Source organism: Hippocampus guttulatus, chromosome 14 (genome assembly GCF_054856545.1).
Source record: "Hippocampus guttulatus isolate MCC_2025c chromosome 14, RoL_Hgut_1.0, whole genome shotgun sequence".
NCBI lineage: Eukaryota > Metazoa > Chordata > Actinopteri > Syngnathiformes > Syngnathidae > Hippocampus > Hippocampus guttulatus.
Genome location: NC_141274.1, coordinates 17,821,666 through 17,845,658, shown reverse-complemented (window position 1 = coordinate 17,845,658; position 23,993 = coordinate 17,821,666). Strand labels below are relative to the sequence as shown.

General features: G+C 44.7%; 1 protein-coding gene across 1 annotated transcript in view; it reads right to left on the bottom strand.

The window, feature by feature from the left end:
• Positions 1–730: 730 nt before the first annotated feature.
• Positions 731–23,993, bottom strand: part of LOC147195564 (cadherin-12-like) — a 94,004-nt gene continuing 70,741 nt past the window's right edge. Inside the window, exons 11-12 of the mRNA XM_086129527.1 lie at positions 22,191–22,442; positions 731–2,753 (exon numbers count right to left, since the gene is read on the bottom strand). Of these exons, the coding sequence (XP_085985653.1) occupies positions 2,146–2,753; positions 22,191–22,442 (860 nt within the window). The 3' untranslated portion in view covers positions 731–2,145. The remainder of the gene's footprint in view (positions 2,754–22,190; positions 22,443–23,993) is intronic.

The window sequence follows — 23,993 nt, the reverse complement described above, 5'->3', positions numbered from 1 at the left end:
TTCTTTTTATATACAGTAGTAATTTTTGTTGCACCAAATGAATTGGTATATTATCGTATTTGTGTTTTTGATATTCTGGGGAGTGATATAGAGTGAATAACTTGGGTTTACTAGTTCAGAGATACCTTCTGAATTTGATACAAATTTCAGCCAAATATAGTTTGATCCCTGGTCAAAACCAGTGAATTTAACTTTTATGCATTTCCTCAGTTTTTTTCCTTCATAATTTTTGGTTCCTTTGTTTTGGCATCACTACTAATACTTATGCCCAAATAAAAAATCTTAGTCTTCACGGGAATAAAGAATAATGTTTTCAGCCCTGATTGAAATAAATTCACAGTTTTAACAGACCTCAAGTATTCTGGGGAATTTGTTCCACAGGTGAGCACCACAAAAGGTGTTAATTTGAGAAAATTCTCAGATTTCCTGAGCATTAGAATCATCTAAACACTTTAACTGAAATTGATGAAAACCTTCATTAACATTTAATTTAACACTATTTTAATGGTTTCTTTTCGAAGTGTCTTCATTTTAGGGTCTTCCATACTTCCAAAACTTGGACTGAATATTTGTTTTGTTCCTTGTTAGCTTGTCTAAACTCATAAACGCACAGCCTGAACACCGAATCGAACGTACTATATTATGTTCCAGGCTTAAATACTAGCTGGTCTAATGTCGGAAAATGGTGGAAGACATCGACGTGGCTGAGAGGCATGCAAAGCCGGAAAAGCACTATTCAATCTTTTATTTGAAAAAAATAAATACAGCAGGTAAAAAAAGCAAAGATACAATAGCAAAAGTAGATCTGAACAACAAAGTCATACATAAAGTGTAAAGTCTGTGCTGGTAGAGTTTTGTTGTGTGTTCGCAGTCTGAAAGAAGTTTTGTTTTGAAAATCAAAACCTCTGTCAAAATGCTCATCGGAAAAGTAGCCCAAGCTTGCACAACTTCTTCAAAAAGGGGAACATGCCAAATTATGATACAACGAGTGGCCCACAACTTCCAAGAATAACATAGTTGTATTTAAGAGACAATAGCGTCCATCCTATTTAGTTCATTTCATGCCAATATGCAAAACTGCATTTGCAAAAACCCTATAATTTAGTGCCAAAACATAAAAATACGTTTTGGGTGTTTTTATTTTAAATATATATATTAATAAAGGTCTTAGGACAGTTCCTCAGTCAGTATCAAGGCTTTGGGAATTATTTCAGTAAGATAAATCACCACTAGATAGGAGGAGTTGCTTTGATCAGCCCTTGTGTGTGTGTGTGCGTGTGTGTGTGTGCGTGTGTGTGTGCCACAGTACACGATCTCAAGTGGGGAGGTGAGAAAGCAGTTTGGTGGTGAGAACATGGATGTAGTTCAATGTTCATGAAAAGTTCGTGCAAAGTTCATGCATCAGGGCAGTGTTTTTCACTGCAATAAACTGTTATTTTGCAATCAAAGTGCCCTTTTTGTGTTATGTTATTTAGTAGGAAAGCATTATTTAGATATTTGAGGTATCACAAATGCCAAAAACAAGTAGCATCCAAGTGAAAGTTCTGCTTGAAATACGTACTTTCATAAAAAGCTATTTTTCTTAGAATTGTTCTTGGAAACGAGTATGTTCAAGAAACCTACCAATGTTCAACTGCTGTTAAAGAATAGTACAAGTTAGAAATGTGTTTTCCTGATGAAATCTTTTTTCTTGATGAAAGAAGATGGCTAAAACATTCTATGGTAGGTTCCATGCATATATAACAGAACTCAATTTTCTGTAGGCCATCAAAAATTTGTCAAAATGGTCAAAAACAACTGGCACGGCTCTCCCAATTTGAGAAAAACTGCTGGCATCAAATAAGTTAAAATATCTCTTGAAGTGAAACATGTCCGTGGCGCAAAAATGGCTGTTTGCTGCCGAAGAAAATTAGTGTAGTTTTGTGATATCAAGTGTCCACAAAGGAAATGTATGATAAGCTTAATCTTGTGTGTCAATCTTGTGTGTCATTGAAAGAACTTTGACTCAAGATAGTCTTTGTAATGCTAATACCAATTCTACCTCACTCTAGTTAAGTCCTTTCATTGGAATGCCTGTAAAAAAAAAAAATTAAGTCCATTGGCTGTGTCCCACCAAGACCCCATATCTACTATCTACTATCCATATTAGCTCTCTTCAGACACAATAGGGGCCTGTCTCCCATAGATACTAGCTAATGATTTGTAGGACAGTCCCCAATCCCCAAGGGAGCTCAAATCTCCTAAATCATCAATTACCCATGACTCTGCTATAGAACAAAGGGAGCCTGCCACTGAACAATGATCTTCAGAGGCAGATGTGACAAACGAGTCATAGGCTGATACAGTCGACTTCCGACTCTCCCCCACACGCTCTTCAATGAACTCTCGGATTATTTCACATTTACCCTGAGTCACTCTGCAACAGGGAACAACCGACTGGCTGTTAACAGGGGAGATAATGCTGGCGGTTTGCTGATGGATATCTGGTGACTTGACTTCATCATTGCGAGTCCTTAGATGTAACAGAACCCCGTGACCATAATTGTTTTTGTCCTTCTTGGCGATTATACTGTTCGTTTGTACGTGTTCTGATCGTGTCTTACAGAGGGTGCCGATGTCAAAGGCATGAGTATCTTCCTCCCCACCACCCTCATCATCGTAATGAATGACATTATCACGTATATCTTCTTGTGATGTCATGACAGCCTCTTTGTCTTTATGGTGTCTTCTGCCAATATAGAGTACAGGAATAACTGCAAAACAAAGAAAAAGTGAAAAAGGTCACAATACAAACTTTTTATATTTTACTCTGTTGTCTGCAGGCAGATCAGCGTTGCAAATGAAAAACTGTTCTAAGGGGACTCTGATAAAGGTTAAATAAGCTACAAGTAAATAGTAATTGGAAAAGATAATTACAGTGGGTGACTTAACATGTAAATATGAAAATTATAGATTCAGCTCTTGATTTATTGTATTGTTCCATGTAATTGGCTGCACTCCAGTCCATCCATCATCATGGAGAATGTGCAAAACGAGATGGAGGAGCACTGATGAAAACATAGCCAGATGTGTTGGGACGTGTAGCAATAAGAAAGGTAATTCGTGTTTGACTGACAGTTGACATTTCAAGTTCGAGTTCAAGTCAACTTTATTGTCAAATGTGCTCTATGTGCATTAAGCGGGGCCGTGGTTTTCGTGCATTCTGCTAAATACAATTGTTCTGAAGAATTTTCAGTTGGATACTTGGATATTGAAATAAGCTGCAGCATTCAACCGCCCTTGAGAATAGAGCGAATGACATGATTTTTAGCAATTTAAAGCCTAATTTTCTATACTAGGCCTTTTATTAATCATTCAAATTTGGCAGGGTTGTGTTCACATCCACACAGCACATGATCTCATTGGGGAGGACAATGCCATATTTCTTTTTCATATATACAGTACATGCCAGAGTACACTCAAACAATGTACTGGACTGGGGTACCAATGCAGGTGGGAAAAATGGGAATGAGGAGTAGAGAATGATTAGGATTACCGTTTCAAATGTTAATGATTGTTACTTACATCATAAGCATTGTTGTCAAGGGCAAAAGAAAAACAGAGCGCAAGAGAGGGAGTGAGAAAGGGAGAGACCCAACACTCGGCAGTAGCTAATATTTAGCTTGGTGTACATATTACATCAGACTTTTCTCTGCCACTTGTAGTCATCAGGCTTGTGTTTGTGCTGCAGGGTTCCAGCTTATGTTGGGCAAAGAAATGGGAAGTTGAGGGGGTGGGGGACAGTAGCTCTTTCGACCTAGGGCAGGGGTCGTCAACCCAAAATGTTGAAAGAGCCATATTGGACCAAAAAAACAAAAAACAAATGTGTCTGGAGCCGCAACAAAATAAAAGCCTCAGAAAGAAGGCAACACACGCTGTATGTAATGTATCTATATTAGTTGTATGAGCCTACGATCAAAATGACAAAGTTGGCTACAAATACACAATGAGCCTTCCCGATTAAATGTTTTTTTTCACCTGCAGTGCATCCTGTAGAGCAAGGCCGCCCAACCTTTTTTGACCAAAGCTCTATTTTTCGATAGACCAGCCTCCCGCGATTGACCCGTTACCACACACGTGCGCATACACACACTTACACATGCATGCAGTAATGAGCAACAGCCATAACGGCCGTGAAGATGGACGAGGCACGGGATGCACTTTTGCAGCGTGTTAACTTTCGTAGCTGACGTGTACCGTTTTAAAATGCTTCTCTCAGTCCTTCAGATTGCCATTCTTTGCCAGTTAATTCTGTGAATTGGACATGAAATGCCGTTTCTTCTTACAACACCCACCTGCCTGGTAGGCTGGCATCCCACTCTGCTAATCGAAACGTGTCGCAGGCTATATATGTTGAAATGTAGTATTTATTCGACATATTTTTACAGCATTGGAAAATGTTAAGAATGTTTGTCCTCTGACAGAAACCATATTCAAACAACAATTATATTTTCACTCCCCCATCTTTTTCCATTTTCAAACATTTAAAAAAGATCCAGGGCCACTAGGCGGCGCTAAAGAGCCGCATGCGGCTCCGAGCCGCGTGTTGCCGACCCCCGACCTAGGGAGTTCAAACTGTCATGCAAACTACATTCGAATGTCGACAAATAAATTCCATGGAAAATGCTTGTGTGACATATAGAGCTAAGATCGGTCCTAAAAAATCGAGCCCGACCCGAACCGGCCCGAGGGTATTTAATCCCGACCCGGCCCAAGCTCGATCACTTCGCTTGATTTGCAGGCCCGAGCCCAAAGCAAACCCGACATTTCATATTTTATTTGTGAGGACTCGGGGGCGAGGGGTGATTTCTGAAAAGCCTGTCTTTTGGAACGAAATCTAAGTTAAACAAGACTGTATAAACATTTACATCTTTTATATTTCTGTTTCTGAAGAGGTTACATTCACCGACAATTTTCTACCATTGACGGATTTTTTTTAAGAGTGGACGGGGGAAAATTTAAGGCCGTCCATCACTTTGACGGGTTGAAAATTGGGCCATAAACCACCGCAGCAGTACGTCCTTAAGAATCTAGCGCGGCACTATAAGAGAAGCAGAGACAAGAAAGAATAATGATGGGTGGATCATAGACAGAGACAGGAAGGAGTTCTTTGAATTGTCATTGCAAGAGTTTAGTACAGTACGTGTTGTGATGAGGCGACTACTGTTTTTTTGCGAACAACAGTCTCTCGTGGCCAAAACTATTGACGGCCTCGGAAAAAAAAATAAAGAAGTCAGCGAGAGAGAAGCCCGACCCGAACCCGAACAAATGATTGACATTTTAAGGCCCGACCCGACCCGAATTTTAGGTCGGGTCAGGTCGGGCTCGGGCGGCCCGATCTTACCTCTAGTGACATAAACATGAACAAACATAAATGCTTTGATTATGTCGAGTATAGTACCGTATTTTCACGACTATAAGGCGCCATTAAAAGTCTCAAATTTTCTCCAAAATGGACAGGACGCCTTATGATGCGGAGCGTCTTGTGTATGCGCTGAGTTCCAAAACCTGACTGACAGCCGACACGCTGTTTATATAGAGAAAAGGCGGAAGTGACTGTGGACAGGCATGTGGCAAAGAAGTCGGCTAATCAGTGAAAGGTGGGCGTGTATATATACATATATGGAGAGAGAGAGAGAGAAAAGGCAGACGTGAGTGAGGACAGGCATGCGGCGAAGAAGTCCGCCAATGAGTGAAGGGTGGGCGTGTAAGTGGACGCTAAAGGGACGCCCCAAGCAAGTACCAACACCTGTATAGAGTGTGGCTATGTGCATTGTTGCAAAACAACTTCGGTTTTGGTTTCTAAGAACCCCCTAAAATAAATTCTACAAAGAGACACGCCTACGAAGCTCAGTTCAAACTTCAAGCCATCGGTTATGCTTTTGGCATGCGTGCCCATCTCACAGCAGCGGTGAAAAACCAAGTCAAGCAAATGAACTCTGAGCTTGCCGCTTTTCCCGGAGGCTTGACTAAAGAACTCCAACTGCTGGACATCGGCATCAATCGGGCGTTCAAAGCAAAGTTGCGACCGGGCGTTCAAAGTAAAGTTGCGAGCGGCATGGGAACAATGGATGATCGATGGTAAACACAACTTTACAAAGAGTGAGAGGCAGCGCTGGGCGAGTTACGCCACAATTTGCGAATGGATTGTGGCTGCTTGGACGAACGTGTCTGCTTGCACTGTTGTTCGAGTTTTTGGCAAAGCCGGCATCATTTCTGTGGAGCCACATGGCAATGAGAGTGACTCTGACAACGAGAGGGAACACGGCGTTTTTGATGCATTACCGGTACTTGCACAATTGTTCAATTCTGATACAGAGGATGAGGACTTTGATGGATTTCTGGGTGATGATTGATCGAAAAACGTGAGTACATTGTACGATGGCTAAATAAAATACAACGGAATTCAGTTTTGCTTCCGTTGCCTTTTTAAAAACGTGTTTTTAGCTTGTATCTGTATGTCTTGGCATGCTACCGTATGCTACAAGCTAACGTGTTTTTAGCGTGCGCGCATGCATGCCGTATGTTTAAGCTGGCGTATGGTTTACCACTGTAAAACTGCGCCCAATAATACAGTGTGTTTTGTCTATGTGTCAAATACAGAAATAGCACCCATTAATGAGACTGCGCCCAACCATACGGTGCCCCGAATGGTCGTGAAAATACGGTACTTATAATACATTAACATGCATATTTATCAGAATAAAATTGTACAAAAGGTGCCAACTGTGACAACAAACCTTTTGGGGGGTAAGCTTATTTTCCATTTCACCCTCTCAGAACACATGTTCTGCTCTACTTCCAGTGATATCTTGACAGGTGTGTGTCATGATCATGTTCTTGTATCCCCAGCAGGTAGCAGACGAGAGCAATTCTTCAGTGTGCACACCTGCTGCCAATGTTCTCTTTATTGAACCATGTATTTAAGGACTGACAAAATGCCTGCAGTTTGTTGGATTATTGTTGACCTTGTTGTTGCTCGGGCCCAAGTGATCGTTTTCTAGACCTCTTGTTCACGTCAAAGTTGCTCTCGTTCCTTTTGGACATGTTTTTTTGCAAGTAATATCTGGTTGAGTCATTTGTTTTGTTTGGTTCGTGTAATTGTATTCTGGACATTTTGTTGGTTTTCTCTGTTAGACTATCTCCTTGCCTTTAGCAAGCGCTTTTCGTTAATTATTGTTTTTCCTGGTTCTTTTCACCAGTGATTTCTGTTCATACTGTGTCGGTGCGCTCTTTGTTCTTATAAATAAATCTTTGTGTTACTGTCATGTTTTGGTTTGTGGTCAAAGGGTGGCACTCTAGGGTTCTCCCTGCAGCTGCACACCTGTTGGTCGTTATGTGATTAGTTGTATAAAAGGACTCCCGCCCGACCACTCATGGTCGGGTCATTGTTTGTTTGTTGTAGCTGTCATGTTTGTCTGTCATGTTCTTGGTCATGTTCTCGATCATGTTTTGGTGACTGTTAGTTTTTAGCTACAGCCTGGGTTTTGTTTGATACTTTGGATTCATTTTGTTTTCAGGACTTTGTTTGTTTAGGACAGGCATGCCCAGCTCCCGGCCTGGAGGGCCACTGTCCTGCCTGTTTTCCAGCTCTCCTGGCTGCAACACACCTGATTCAGATGATCAGCTCACCAGCCAGCTCTGAAGCAGCATTAGAATGTTCCTGATTATTTGAATCAGGTGTGTTGCTCTTGAGAAAGCTGGAAGACGGGCAGGACAGCGGCCCTTGAGGACCGACTTTGGACACCCCTGGTTTAGGATTTAGTTTTCTGTGTTTTTATCAATACAACTCGTCAAGTTCACCCTGCTCTTCCCTCCTGCCTGTCCACCACCACGCAATGTGACAGTTACAAAGTTTTGTTTGGTGTCCACGTTTCTGGGATCCTAAAACCTTATTCAGTTCATTTTGAACCATGTCAGTTATTGCTGTTAGTTTTCGCTTCATTTTTGTTCAAGGGAGTTTCTGTTGTATGGCTTTTGGTAAGGTCCAAACAACTGTTGGGCTGAAGTTCAGCCAAGTAAGACTGGGGCTTTTTGAATGGCTTGATTCATAGCTGGAGCAGAGTTATAGTCAACTCAACTGTATTTATAGAGCAACAGCCATTGCTGCACACAAGGTACATGGAGCAACTAACATATAGTCTAGTCTAGTCTACAACAGTAAAGCAACAAATCAGTAACAAAGATGGTAGAGAGCACCAAACAGTATAACTAAGATCATAATTTGGGTCACGCTGAGTCAAATGCCAAAGAATACAAGTGAGTTTTGCGGCGGGTTTTTAAGATGGGCAGCAAGAATACTTGCCAAATGTTCAGTGGTATGTCATTCCAGAGAGAGGGACCAGCAACGGAAAAGCTTCGATAGGAGTTATGTGCTCCCTCTTATGAGTACCAGTCAAGAGGTGAGCAGCAGCATTCGGGACCAGCTGGAGGCGCTTAATGGAGGTTTGGCTGACTCCAAAGTAAAGGGCATTGCAGTCATCCAGCCGGGATGTGACGAAGGCATGAATTACTGTCTCAAAGTGTTCTTGAGAGAGGAGAGGCTTTACTTTGGCCAGCTGTCTAAGATGAAAGAAGCTGGATTTAACAACAGCGCCAATTTGCCAGTCAAGTTTAAAATCACTGTCCAGTTTAAGACCCAAGTTTGAGACTTGGTCAGTCGCTGGGGCAGAGGCTTGAAGCACAAGCTGAGTTGGTAGGTTGAGCTGAACTTGGAGGATCAGTTCCTAGTGAAGGTGCAAACTCATCTTCCTCAACTGTGGATGGATTGTATGGCCAATAGTTTTTTTTCCAATAAAACTCAAACTAGAGTAAAACCATTCAGTCAAAATTAGCTCATTTCATTAGCATTACTACCTACCAAAAGCTAATTTTGCTACAACTTACCCTGAGTGCATAACCATTACCATTGACAACCGATGAAATGTAGCTTAATATACATACAGGGTGACCCAAAAAGATGCGTACCCATATTTTATTCGATAAAAAATCCATTTTTTAACGAATGTCTTTTCTGTTGCAGGACGTGAAAGGTGAACCTATGGATGATCGTTTTTAGCTATAGTTGCCCCAAAAATGTTTTGGACAAATCAGCAGAAGATATTCTCCCTGGAGATCTATTTTGCAACAAAATCATACCAGAGTGTACAGATTCAGTTTCGAAAACTTTTCCATTGCCGCAACGTTCCACCAAAATCAACGATTGTTAGTTGGGTTACGAAGTTCAGAGAGCATGGGACTGTAGTGAACTTATGTTCTAAAGCCACAGGGGGAACTTATTCAGGCAGGAAAAATAGTGCAAGGACAGAAGAAAACATTGCTGCAGTGAGGGACTCAATAGAACGCAGCCCTAGGACACATCTTGGGAAAGCCATAAATTGACTAAAAATTGACAGAAATAGCTGAAACTCTGGTGAATGGTCTTCCATAAACTGAATAATGTGTGGTTGTAATTTGAAATAAATAGCTTTCTAATCAAACTCACAATTGAAATTTTCATGGGTACGCATCTTTTTGGGTCACCCTGTATAATCAACATGATATACATTTGATGAGTCTAATCACACTACATAATCACAAAGACACTTTGAAGAAAAAAAAACTTTCTGAGTTCAAAATCATATCTGAGCAATTGCAACTGCAACAAGTGATCTGTGTTAAAACTGTTCCTTACAAACACCTCATTACTGTACTGAGATTTTCCAGTACTTTTTACTTTGCTGAATATTTATCAGACTATTTGTTTCATTTTAGCATCAGTAATTTTTACTTGATACATTTTCAAAACAGGTATTCATTACGCTGTCAGGAATAAAGGGTACTGTGGGGACCGATCTTTTTGTAATGTCCCCAAAGGGGCTCAAAACTGAAACGTAAAATGTCTGTGGGCCACACTGTTAACTTAATAATTGATAACTAAAAGTTCACTTGGGGGCGGCACATTGGTTCGCATGTCGATCACACAGTCCAGAGCTCCGGGGTTTGAGTCCAGACTCCGGCCTTCCTGTGTGGAGTTTGTCCCGGTGCCTGCGTGGGTTTTCTCTGGTTCCCATCCACATTCCAATAACATGCATGGTAGGTTAATGGTTTTTGAGTGTGAATTGTTGTTCGTCTAGGTGTCCCCTGAAATTGGCTGGCAACCATTTCAGAATTTACCCCACTTGCTGGTCAAAGACAGCTGGGATAGGGTCCAGCAAGCCTGCGACCCTCGTGAGGATGGTAGGTTCGGATAATGGATGGGTGGGTGGAAGTTCACTTGGTTGCATTTTTAGAGTACAGTACTCCAACAATTTTACCATCTTAGTTGAATATAAGTTTTTCATGCGTTTTTTTAAGAAGGGGAGCACTTTGGTTTTCTTTGTTGAAATAACTGAAAATTTTAAACTAATATAACCATGTGTTCGTGTGTGTGTGCATACCAAGATTATGTTAGCAAATGAAAAATAACGAAATGACTGAAACTAAATATTACGGGCAATTTCTACCTTCCCAATTTCCTCGGCTCGTTCCGTCACAGGCTCGGAGTGATCCTATGCAACAGTTCACACTAGAAATGTTATTATAGTTTGTTTCTGAGTGCTGAGTCCATTATTTATTTTATTTTTTTTGCTGTTGCTGCTGTTTTTGTTGTTGTTGAGCGACCTCCAACTGGGTCCCAAAGCGGCTCCGAAAGCTGCAGCGACCTGGGTACCTGCAGACCCAGTTGTCGGCCGTTGACTGGGAACTGTTCGTAGCCTGAAGGCACGCCCAACACCGCTTGGAGGTTGTTCCCTTGTTGGGCTGCTGTTGCTGCTGCTGCTGCTGCTGCTGTTGTTGTTGTTGAGCATCTGAGGTTTTTCGGATTATAGATGCCGAGAGGGCCGGTTGGGAGACGTCTGGAAGGTTGGGCGGCAACTTCCACTTCTCCCAGATGGTCAGAGCTCGTGCCGGGTCAGCAGTGAGGATGTCTCGGGGCGGAGGTTCGGCGGGGGGGGGACGATGGATATGTGGGCAGTCATATATGACATGCTCAGTTGTCTCCTCGCCGAGTCCGCATTTCCTGCAGACCGTATCATCCGCCCGGTTTATCTTGCTTGGCAAGCCAACATTTCAGCTCCGGGTGATGACCACTGTGTAGCCGGCTCAAAGTCGTCTGTTCTTTTCGGGAGAGGTTCTGTTCGGCTCGGCGATTCAGCTTCTCCCCTCGACATCTGTACATCTGTTTAAGTCGCTCGTGCAGGATCTGACCACCTCGTGTCGCTCTCCGGATTGCCGCTTTGGCCGAATCGTAGAAGCAACCAACGCCAGTCTGGTCCTCCTTGGCGCCTTCTTTCGCCGTTTCATCAGCTAACTCATTGCAGACGATTCCCAAGTGGCTGGGGCACCAAGTGAATGTTACCTGGCATCCCCTCGACCAGAGGTTGGCGAGTGTTTTAAGAATTTCACTTTCTTCTACGTTCTTTTGGGTGTTTGATGGACTGGCATGTTGAAGTCGAAGCAGCACCGATTGGCTGTCACTGACTATTCGGACTTTTTGGACACAGTCCTCATCCCAAACAACTCGTAGTGCCACCGACAACGCTTTCATTTCGGCTTGAAAGGAGGAGCACCAGCGTCCCGTGGGAATTGCTATCTGATGGTGGATCATCGGATCGCTTGGATAGCCAGTGGTGATGATGATGCCACCACCGCCTGTTGTGTTACCGTCTACGGCCGAACCGTCTGTGTAGATGATCTGGTCGTATGTGTCCTATTTTCTCTCCAGCCGCTGCATGGCCCAGGTTTTGTCATGAGCAGCATCTCCCGTCTTGCTGCCGGATGTCTCGAAGATGTGTTGGCCCACCTCCAGCCATGGCGGGAGAAGCTCGGGGGCGCTTTCCGGCTTACTCGACCCGAACAGCGAGGCCTAGGTCTTGCCAGCATTTGTTCCCCAGCTGCTCTTTGTCGTTCGTTGTCTTATTGTCTGTGTGGCGGTCTGGTATCATGGGTTGGTCGGCTGCAGTCTGAGTGACTTTTCCATGGCAATAGCTGCTAACTGCGTTGCCCTGGTCTCTATGGTTGGTAGATCTGCTTCCGCCAGGATTGCCTCGACCGGCGTCGTCTTGACCTTCCATTGTAGAGGGTGAGATCCAGGGCAGCCACGCTGCTGCCGCATACTCCACACTTGCTCTTCCCATGGCAATGTAAGTTGCCCTCAGTGTTTGTTTGTCATAACCCCAGTCAGTTGTCCCTTCAGTCGCAGGGAAGGGCGCCATGTTGCTTCGTGGGTGTTTGTTGAGAAGAAAGAGCTCTCCGACTTTTGAGTGGATACCTGTATGTCCATCTTCCATCGCACGCTCCATTCGTCCACTCTCTGCAAGATTTGTTGCAACCTGGATTCGCCCGATGGAGGTCGGTGTCGTGCACCCAAACTGCAACGTCATCCGCGAAGAGACTGACCTGTGTGGAGTCGATGACTGCGGGTAGATTGTTGATATAAATCAGGAACAAAAGCGGTGACAGAACCGACCCTTATGGCTGCTGCTTTGGCTGCTGTTGCTACTTTTGCTGTGGTTGCTGCTTTTTGTTTGTTTGTTGAGCAATCTTCGGTCTGGGTTTGTTGAGGTTACTTACTTTGTTGCAGCTCTCTCTCCAGTTTATTGCGCCATCTCTCCCAAACCTTGTAAGCAAGTTTGGGTTCTCTCGCCATTTGCTCCGGCATCGTCAGATTTGCTCGTGTTGTTGGATGAATGGCGGGACAGTCCAGGAATACATGTTCTGCTGTCTCTTCCCCCAATCGACATATTCGGCAGATGGAGTCTCGACCAATTTTGTGTTGCCATTTCCGCAGGTCGGGATGGTGACCACTCCGTAGTCTGCTCATCGTAAACTGCTCGTGCCGTGACATGAGTCGTTCTTGTTGTCGATTCAACCATTCGCCGTCCTCGCCGTAGATTTCTTTCAATCTTTCGTGCTGAATTGGGGGGTCTTTAATATGGCGTTTGATTGCCGCTTTCGCTGCCATGTACTGCCAGGTTGTTCCTTCTTGGTTTCTCTCCGACCTTTCTTTAGCCTGTTCATCAGCCATCTCAATCACCCCGCAGTGGCTTGGACACCATGTAAAGGTTAGGGAACTCTTTTTTGATGAAAAAGAAGTAGTTCAACAATATCGTTTTCGTCACCGTCTTGAAGTAGGGTGGAGGGATTCAAACTCTGGATCCGTTGTCGCACTGCCTTACTGTCTGCAACAACCCTAATCTTCTTTCCCCCACAATCATCCTGGAGGAGATTCAGGGCCCCGCACGATCGCTTTCAGTTCTGCCTGGTATAAGGAACACCTGCTGGTACATTATGTGTTGCTAGGACATTTGGGTTAGCTGGGTGTCCCTCTGTTATCACAATCCCTGCTCCTCCGTTGATGTTGGTGTAACCCGGATTATGTCATGAGGCAATGGGGAGTGGACATAACCAAAATCTATATTGACTAAAAGAGTAGCGTTGTTAAAATTTGCTTAATTAAACAGAACTGAATATTGCCGTGGCCCGAATGAATCAGGGCACAGAATACTAGTGGGGTGTCAGCGAATGAGAGGTGCCGTTTTTCACCTTCGTGACGTCACGAACGTGCGGCGCAACCTATCTCGTTCTCTTTTTCTGACGGGACCTGAACGCGAACGGACGTATTCTTCGGCTGTAGTAAATAAGTGTTTCGGAAGAAAGAGAGAGTCATTCTATGCAACCTCGAGCACTGTACCTGGCTAACGTAGCTGTTAGCTTTCTGTACCGCCGGGATTTCGCCGACCGTATAACGTCGTCGGAGTCTCGTTCAACATTCTTCTGGCCGGGTCTTTTGTGGAGTTCTAATTGAGGACAGCGCTGGGATAGCGTGCCTTCAGTGGAGTGGATTCCATTACGGTGCCCTGACTTCCAAAAGTGCTGGAAAAGTGGGTACAGTGGTGGTGGCGAGCCAACCAAAGAACATACAGTATATTACATTTGATAATTTTTATTTTATTTTATTTGTGTTGGTGATGTTTAGAATAATTTATTTTGTACGACCGGAGTTGACAAGAACATTTTGTGTTTAGTTATTTCATTCAGATTGAAAGAAAAAAAAAGAAACTCACACCGGTGTTGAGAAAGGTGATCACCAATTATTTTGCTTGAAGGAAAGGTTAACTAAGAGGTTGAGACTAGATTGGATTTATTTACCTTTTTTTTCACTGTGTTTGTCATGATAATAATTTTGTTGCCACGTGTTTATGTTTGATATAAAAGGTAATTGTTTTTACAACTGTTGTCTTGTTACTTTGCCCATGCCACCCCCTCAATGGTGACATCATTGGCTCCAGTGAATCGAACCTAGTGTCCCCTTACTGGTCCAAGTAGAAACCCGTTGTCTGCCCCAGAGTGTTTCATCATCTCTAGCAATTATAAAACAGACGTAGCCCTTGTTACATTTGCTACTGATGTGGATCTGTCCGTGCACATCACTCTGTCATATGTAGTCCAGTTCTTGGCTAATCTGTCAACAGCAATTTTCCTTTTTTCGTTATCTCTGGTCTTCACTCCTCTAATTCGAAAACCGGGTTGCCTATCATCATCCATGGTGGTAGGAGACCTGGCAGATGTTGTGGCTTATTCTCCCCAAAGATTGCTGACCATCTCGCTTCAGCTTTAATTCTCCACCCTTGTTTCTTCGTTCGCTGTATGGTATCTCTTTCTGCTAGCATCTGGCGAGGATTGGATTCACTCAGCCTGTATGACTTCTCTAAAGCAATCGTACTTAGTTTTTCGGCTCTGGGAGCAATGGTAGGTAGGTCTGCTTCATCTAAGATTACCACTTTGGGGGTTTTGCGTACCTGTCCAGCAATCGCTCTTCCAGCATATCTCTGGCTTGCTTCCATCCCTGATGCAGAAATCCATCTGCTCCATGCCGGCGCAGCATACTCAATGATCGATCTTGCAGCTGTGATAAAGGTAGATCGTAAGGTCTATCGTAAAGTGTGTAATCCCTAGGAATTTCGGGTTGGGGTTGTACTTCAATGGACTACTTGCTAGTGTTAGAGATGGTCTCCAATTGGCCTCTTGTGTGTTAGTCGAGAAAAAGGAGCCTTCGGACTTGGGTGCCGAAATTTGCATCTTCCAATTAGCACTCCACTCCGTCAGTCTTGTAAGTCCTGTTTGTAGTTCCTTTTCTGCTATTTACTGTATATGCCTGAGTGCTGTGTCCATCGTGCTACATCATCAGCAAACAGAGAGATCTCGGTATTGTTGATATCCTTGGCCAAGTCATCAATATAAAACAGGAAGAGGAGCAGGGAGAGCACCGAATCTTGTGGGCCACCTTGTTTGAAGACGAGCCGTCGACTTTTCTCTCCCTCATCGGTAACCCAGTTCAATCTGTTCGACAACCATGATTGTATCCATCTTATGATGTGTGTCGGCACTCCTTTCTCCATCATCGTATACACCAAAGCATCTCGCTAGACACCATCGTATGCCCTTGAAAAGTCAATAAGCGCCATTACTGTTCTCTTCATCGGTTTGTGTTGAAAGCCATCATTGATAGACTGGGATAATCTTAAAAGCTGGTCTTCTGTACTTCTTGGAGGCCTGAACCCTGCTTGGTTTGCGGTCAAGAGATGTCTTTCTTCTGTTATATACCGCAATCCATTGCACACCAGCCTTTCCATCACTTTACCGATCACAGAAGTTAGTGATATGGGCCTGTGGCTAGCTAACTGATTAGGATTTTCCCTAGCTTTAGCATTGGCCGGATGTTAGCAATACGCCATTCTTGCGGGACTTGGAGTGTGGACCATGATTTTTTGAAGATGCCAGTTAAGGCCTTCAGCGCATTTTCGCCGATATGGTGGAGAAGGCGTGGATGGATGCGATCAGGTCCAGCCACTTTTGATGGGTTGAGTTTTTGTATTGCTGCTTTCACCTCTTCTGTCGTATATTCCACCTTCATCAACTTGTTTTCGCAATTTGCCGTTGGTAAACCCTTTCATTCCTCAGTCGTCTTTGGTTAATTTTAGGGAGCTTACTATGTGGTAATATTTAACGAACGCATCGGCTTTGTCTACATTACTGATGAATTGTTTTTCACCATCCATAATGATTCTTGCCTGATCTTTCCTTGCTGGGTTTGTTAAACTTCGAAGCACTCTCCACATTTGTGTCTTGCCCTTCACTGAGATAATCTTTCTTTGCCAAATTTCCAGCTTTCTTTCCATAGCCAAGTTTTCACTTTTTCATCTTGTTCTTTAAACCTTTTGCTGTGGAAACCACCTTGCTCTCATAGCCGATCTCTTTCTTTCTCAGCTTGGGTAATTTCTCTGGTCTTCCAACATTCATTTGTCAAGCCTTTAATCCAATCTTGAGTCGTGCTGCCTTCAACACAAGGTTATAAAACTTTTCTACTTCCTTGCTGACTTTCTGTGGTCTCTCTTTATGCCAGTCCCTGAACAGCTCATCTGTTTCCACTGTGAATGCTGGTACATCTCCGGACTTCTAGTCCCAAACTAATCTCTTTTTTCATTTATTTATTGCTGCCGGAAACCTAATTGTGATGAATATTAGCTTGTGGTCTGATGAGAGTAGGTTGACAGCCTCCCATGAGAAGAACTCTGTCTGGGCCTCATGAACAATGGTGATATCGGGTGAAGAGAGGACACCAGTAGCTGGGTCTTGCTGTGTTGGAGTACCATCGTTTGCAAAGGTCCCATTCTCGTCAAGGACTTGATCTGCTAGTGATTGACCTCGAACATCCGCAGTCATCACGTTATGTGGGCATTAAGATCGGCACAGATAATACTATTCCATTCAATCGCGACTGGAAATGCATCTTCATTATATTGGATGCGTTGGAGAGAAGGCGATGTAGCTGGGGGGAGATATAAATTTGTGATGGTGAAGTTCCCCAGATCTGGTCGTGGAATTTTGATACGTTGCTCTTCTAACCCGCGTAGATTGATTGTCTTTGGGGCTAGTGCATAGGGTATTTGTCTCTTGATAAAGATTACAAGACCTCCACCTGTCGCTTCTCTGGGAATTTCCCTGTCTTGGCGAACTGCGACGTAGTTCCGGAAGCTGGATATGGAATCAGTCAGCAAAAGCTTTGTTTCTTGAATACAGGCTATATCGATATTCCTTTCTTCTAAAATATCCTAAGAGCTTCACCTCTCGCATTAATCCGTTTGCATTCCATTGCATGATGTTTATTTGAGATTGGAGTTGATATGCAGCATTCGCTTTCATCGAATACGTTGGATCAATTGGTGGATCGCTACTCTCCAGCCATTCACATTCTTGACATTTAAAATCTCTATCGGCTTTACACCGTTCAGCTTGTAGTCTTGTGTTGGTGACATATTTAATATGACTGCCTGTTGCAACTTGCACATATCAATCAGTTCGCGCCTTGTCTGATCTTTTCTTTACATTTTTTACAAATCATTGTCATCCATTCTCAATTTGGGGTTGGCCGTTCATTTTTGTTTGTTCTTTCTTCCTTGTTTAACTTTCTTTGGCAGTTTCGACATTTCCATGATTGTTGCTCATCTGGTTTATTACCTTCTCTTCAGGCGCAGCTAGCATGAAAATGAAGTTGACAGCCTTCGCAGGTAACACTATTCTTAATCACCTTCCTTTTACAATGTGGACAGCGTCTCGTCTCAGGGAGTAAGACCCTTCAGTGTGGACTACCTTGCCTCTCTAAGTGACCATCCGACTACATTTCTCAAGCCCAAATGACATCCCAAGTCACTGCTGTAGATCCTGGTTGTGTGGATCAGGGAGTCTATGTCCCTTTCACTCTTAGCATTCAGCTTTATGTCATCCATGTAGAAGAGGTGACTGATCGTAGCTCCATTTCTGAGGCGGTATCCACAGCCAGTCTTGGTGATTACTTGGCTTAGGGGGATCAGTCCAATGCAGAACAGCAGTGGGGAGAGTGCATCACCTTGGTATATTCCACATTTGATGGACACTTGGGTAAGTGGCTTGCCATTGGCTTCAGGTGTGGTTTTCCACATCCTCATCAAGTTCACAACGAAGGCTCTTAAGAGTCCTGTTCACCGTATACAACTCCAAGCATTCAGTGATCCATGTGTGTGGCATCGAGTCATCAGCTTTCTTGTAATCAATCCAGACTGTGCACAGGTTGGTATAAGATAAGATAAGAAAACCTTTATTAGTCTCGCAATGGAGAAATTCCCAATTCACAGCAGCAAAGTTATGAAAGGAAGAAGTAGAACAACAAAATTAGGGGCTGCTGGAAAGGCAGCCACTCTCGCGGCGTATTTTGAAGTCAAAATAACAAAAATAACACAACACAACACATAGGACACAGACAGTCGTGCAATCTTCACCACTTTTCTGCATACATTTTGTTGTCTGAAGCAGTTATAGATGAAAGAGGAGAGGATCAAAGTGTCCTTTCACCAGTGGATCAGAGACGTCATGCTGAAAATGTGCACACGTCTGCTACAAGCTAAGTTTTGAAAGCAAATACGAAGCTGTAGCGTCCATTGACGAAAAGAGATTAGTTCACTTCTCCTGTCCCACGTAATCCGCTTCAAACTCCAAGCCGCGACTCCCAGTTCCAAATCCGCATCGGCGCTCCGCGCTAACGCTCCTTTCTTCTCATCGTCGGCTCCTCAAGACTTGCATCCATCCAGCCGCAGACCGTTCAACAGCACCGATCTCTCCGCTGAACAAAGCGGGGCTGTGAAAAATGCTGCCCATTACAGGCGCAAGATACAAGCGCCCCGGGACTGTCCAGAAACGACAGTCAAATGGCGCCGACATTCCTCCCAGTCAAAAACAGTGCTGGTATACCTATGCTGCCAAGAAGGCGCAACCACCAAGCACAGAGTCTCCTCCTTGATGAATGTCGCGGCCAAAAAATGCTGAAAAAAGTCCACATCAGGTCCACACGACATAACAACAAACACAAAGTGACAAAACAAACACAAAAACAACCAAAAAAAAGCAAGGCTCATGAGAGCACTTGCTGACGGCTGCCTACTTGTCAAGAACTTGGTATGTCGGGAACTGCAGTCTTGTGCGAGTGTTCTGTCAACCAGGAGCTGTTTGGCTCCCCTGGAATCTCTAACAATGCCCTTCTGTGCTTCGCTCATATATTGATCCATGTGTCCACTTATCTTAGCTGCAATGATGCCTGACATGAGCTTCCATGTTGTGGAGAGACAGGTTATTGGCCAATAGTAGGATGGGACTGCACCCTTTGGGGATCCTTCATGATCAGGATCGTTTACCCTTCGGTGAGCCATCCTAGGTGAGTCCCATCCCTCAGCAACTGGTTCATTTGTGCTGCAAGGCACTCATGGAGTGCTGTGAGTTTCTTTAGCCAGTAGGTACTGTATGTACCATGTCCGGGCATGGTGCTATCCAGTTTTTCATATCTGAGACTCTTTCCTGTACGTTTGCCACTGTTAAGATAACCAGGTTCTGTTCAAGGAGGTTGCTCTGCTCCTCTCTCAGCGTCGCTAGCCATTGTGCTCTGCTGTTGTGTGTGACCTCCTTCTCCCATATGCCTTTCCAGTACCTTTCAGTTTCCAGTCTTGGTGGGTCTGCTCTGCTGTTAGAACCCTGCCACATAGCGTACACTTTCGCAGGGTGTGTTGCGAACAGCCTGTTTATTCGTCTGGCCTCATTCTCTCGCGTACCTCTTTAGGCGACTGGACAAGGCTTGCAGCCTTTGCTTAGCAGTTTCGAGTGCTTCAGGTATGGTCATCTGGATGTACCTCTTGGGTATCGGCCTTTTCGTCACACCTCTCTGGGCCTCTGTCAATTGACACATCTTTCTGAGCTACCTTGATCTTAGCCTCCAGCTGTCTTTTCCATGGTGGGTAACGTATCTCATGGCTCCCATGGTTGCTCTTACAGCCAAGCATCTCTAGGATCACTGATGCTGGAACGTATATCAGCTCATTGGTTTCTGTGATCATTACGGTAGGGATCGCCCTCAGTGCTGCATTCACAGTTTCCATGAGACTTTCAGGTGGTACTTCGCATAGCCGTTGTAATCGGTTTCGAGGTTGCCCAGCCTTCATTCTCGCCATGATCTTAGCTTTCAGGTCAGTTGCTGCCTCGCTCAGCAATTCATTCATTGGGGCTTGCCTCCCAAACTCTGGTAAAACCTCCTCCTCTGATCTGGCAGCCTGGTGCCCTTCACCATGGAATCTGCATTATACCTCATCAATCTCAAGTTGTGATAACAATTGTGGATGTTGGAACACTGAGCTACTCGTTGTTTCATGGTCAACCATGACTGTGGGTTTCGAAGTAACCATTCAGCCCATATTCTCTGCATGTAACCGCCATCAAATGTGGCATATACCAAGGTGATGCACTCTCCCCACTGCTGTTCTGCATAGGACTGAACCCCCTTGGCCAGGGGTGCCCAAACGTTTTTGACCAAAGATCTACTTTTCGATTAACCAAACTCCCCGGATCGACCCGTTACCGCGCACGTGTGCATACGCACACACGCACGTACACACGCATGCCATGATGAGCAACAGTCTGACGCTGAGGCATGCGACGCACTTTTGCAGCCTGTTAACGATTGTAGCTCACGCGTACCTTTTTAAAAAGCTTCTCTCGGGCCTCCAGATTCCCATTCTTTGCCCGTCCCGTCGGTGAATTGTACAAAACAAACTCTGAATGAGAATAATGATAACGATAAAAGATATCGCGCAACAACTCTGTTCACAAGCTGCAACTACAGACTGCTGAGTGCTAACAACTTCCGGTGACATAGTCACAAGCCATCGTAGGTTAAAGATGACCCACTTTATTTTAGTTTCTTTTTTCAATAGTTTTGGGATGGCAACCTCGAACTGGCAACAAGGAAAGCGGCGACGGCCAAATACCTCCAGTGGGTGAGGCAAGTCCTCAAAAGCCAGCTCAATGGCAACAACAAGACCCAGGCAATAAAAAGCTATGTCCTGCCAGTGTGCAGATACCCTGCAGGAATAATAAGGTGGCCAAAGGAAGAGATTCAGACCATGGATGTTAAGACCTGAAAGCTCCTAACCATGCATGGAGGGCTGCATTCCAAATCCAGCACCCTGAGACTGTACGCAAGCCGGGGACTCGTGAGTGTGAGAGCCACTGCCCAGGATGAAACATCCAAGCTCCATGAATACATTAAAGAGAAGTCTCCAACGGATGACGTACCCAGAGAATGTCTCAGACAATGGGGAACAGAGGATGAGGTGCTGGAAGAGGGACCATCATGGGAGGACAAGCCCCTACACAGGATGTACCACCGGACCATAACTGAAGTGGCTGATCTCATGAGTCCTATCAGTGGCTAGAGAGGGCTGGTCTGAAGGACAGCACAGAGGCACTTATCCTGGCTGCTCAGGAGCAGACCCTGAGCACCAGAGCCATAGAGGCCCAGACATACCACAAGACCCAAGGTGGAGGTTGTGCAAAGAGGCACCTGAGACAATCCAACACATCACTGCAAGATGCTGACAGGGAAAGCTTACATGAAACGCCATAACCAGGTGCCTGGCATAGTCTACCGAAACATCTGTGCGGAGTGTGGACTGGAAAACCCAAGGTCAAAATGGGAAACACCTCCAAAGGTGGCGGAGAATGACCGAGCAAAGATCCTGCGGAGCACTCGGGGCAGTGACCGCCAACCTGGATGAATGGTTGCAACAGATCCCGGGAACAACATCTCAGTCCAGAAAAGCGCAGTGTGCTTTTGGAATGTTTTGAATACCGTCAGTGACCATGCAGGACGTGGCATGGCTCAGTGGTGGTGTGGTCATTTCTCTACCCAGAGTTTGCGGGATAGATTCCCGGCCATTGTGACCATGCCGAAGTTTCCTTAAGGAAGATACTGAACCCCCAGTTGCTCCGGATGCAACACTATTCGTAGGTGAATGAGGAAACGGGTTTAAAACGCTTTGAGTGCCTTCGGTAGAAAAGTGCTATGTAAGAGAAAGCCCAATCACCAGCCGTAATAAAACTCTTATGTACGCACCTGAATATGTTGCGCTTGCTCATTTGTCAAGCTAACAGGGTGCTTGACAAAGGCCTGTAAAGTTGATGTTCACAAACACCTATGTTTCACCATCAATAAAATTCAATTCATCATCAATAAAGGTAAAATACATACTGATATTGATAAAAGAACATCTTACCAATTAACAGAAATACACACAGCAGAATAGCCATTGCAGTTCCAGTGCTGAGACCAATGGGCCGGAAGATCACATTCGTAGAACATGTTCGCAGCAAGCCTTCTGTCCCACATAGGCATACTCGGATAGTGAGGGTTGATGTGCTGCTCCGAACAGGGTAACCACTGTCTTCAACCACAACAGGGAAAACGTGTATGTCATGTATCCCATGCTGGAGACCAGAGCGTCGCGTCACTATGCCAGCTGTGTTGTCTGAAAAACAAATTGGTGGTTGTTAGTCACGATACAAGTACTGTAAATATACATTGGAATGTGCCTGTGTCACAACCAATCCATCCATTTTCTTATCAGAATTGACTTTGGGTGAGAGGCAAGGTACACCTTGGTTCGCCAGCCAAGTCTGTGCAAATGTGACGCATAATTGCTCAGCACGAGTCGACTGTGCTGCCCATGTCACAATCTAGTCTTTTCTAGTTAGCCTAGTTTTCCCATAACACAAAGGATCGTAGGGGTCTAGGACATGAGATACAGCACAATAAGTCCTTCCACCTCTGTTCGCCTTTGGCGGCGTCCAGGTGTCGGTAGAATGGCATTCTTTGTCCATGTTTTATTGTTTTGCCTCCAATTTATTCTGGGGCGTCCCTGTCTTCGCTATCCTTCCACAGATCCTCGAAGGATGGTGTCTGCAAAACTTGGTGCTAATTCTGTTACATGGCCTTTCCAGGTAATTTTGCACACTTTCACAATTTGAAAAGGTGGTTGTGGTTTCCAGTGACTTCTGATGGATTTGTATGTCTATGTGTTGTGTACGAGACCATCATTAAATGACGGTAGCATTTCATTGCAAACCCCTCAATCTTCCTTTCTGAGGCTGCAGAGAGTGTCCAGCTTTCACATCTCTAGAGGAAAGTGGACTTTTGTGCTTGCTGTTGCTCTTCTTGCTCTTGCTTGATTATGTCAGAGCCTGTAGTGCTCTGGCCACTCTTGTCCTGGTTTCTTTGTCAAGTTCCCATCAGCTGATCGCACCAAGAGGCATTGCTGTTAATTGTATACAGTATTTGCCATAATAATAATAATAAATGCTCTTGCGATGCGGAGGACCAGTCTTATTCGGCTGGGTCGTCACAGTGTGTAGAGCCGATCAGCTTCACCGCCAATGACCACGGTCATGAGCCAGGTCCACTGCATTCTCCAGGGTAAGGCCCTGGTGTTTGAGATCCTCTCTGATGACATCAAGCCATCTGGTGTGGGGTCTGCCGCGTGGCCTTTTCCAGCCGGCTGTCGCTGAATCAAATGAGAAGATGGCACGAGTTGGGTGTTCCGGGGGTAATCGGAGGAGATGTCCAAGCCAACGGATGCATCTCTGAGCGGCCACTCGGGATGCAGGGGGCTGAAGAGTATGTTTTTGGAAGTCTGAGTTGAAGGTGGTGCCAGCAACATGGAGGTGCCAGCTGATGTTGAAGATGGTTCTGGGTGACCTGCTGTCAAAGCCGTCGATCCTCTTGGCCAGGGTCTTGTTTAAACTTTTTCACAGTGCATTGTGGGACTTCCGGGTTGAGTGAACGCTGGCGCGTTTTGGCTGCCGCTGCTCTCCCACAAACTTTTGTGTTTTACGGTGTTTTTACGCTCGATTGTTTTACTGTTTCGCACGGAATCACTATCATCATCTCACAGTCATTCCACTCCAGCCCCCATCCACGCCTGCCTCGCACTCTCAACCATCTTTGACTGTTTCGTCCCGGCGTCTCAGCGTCCTACCTGTCAACCTGTCGCTCCTCCATCGACCTGTCAAGGGTCTGCTCC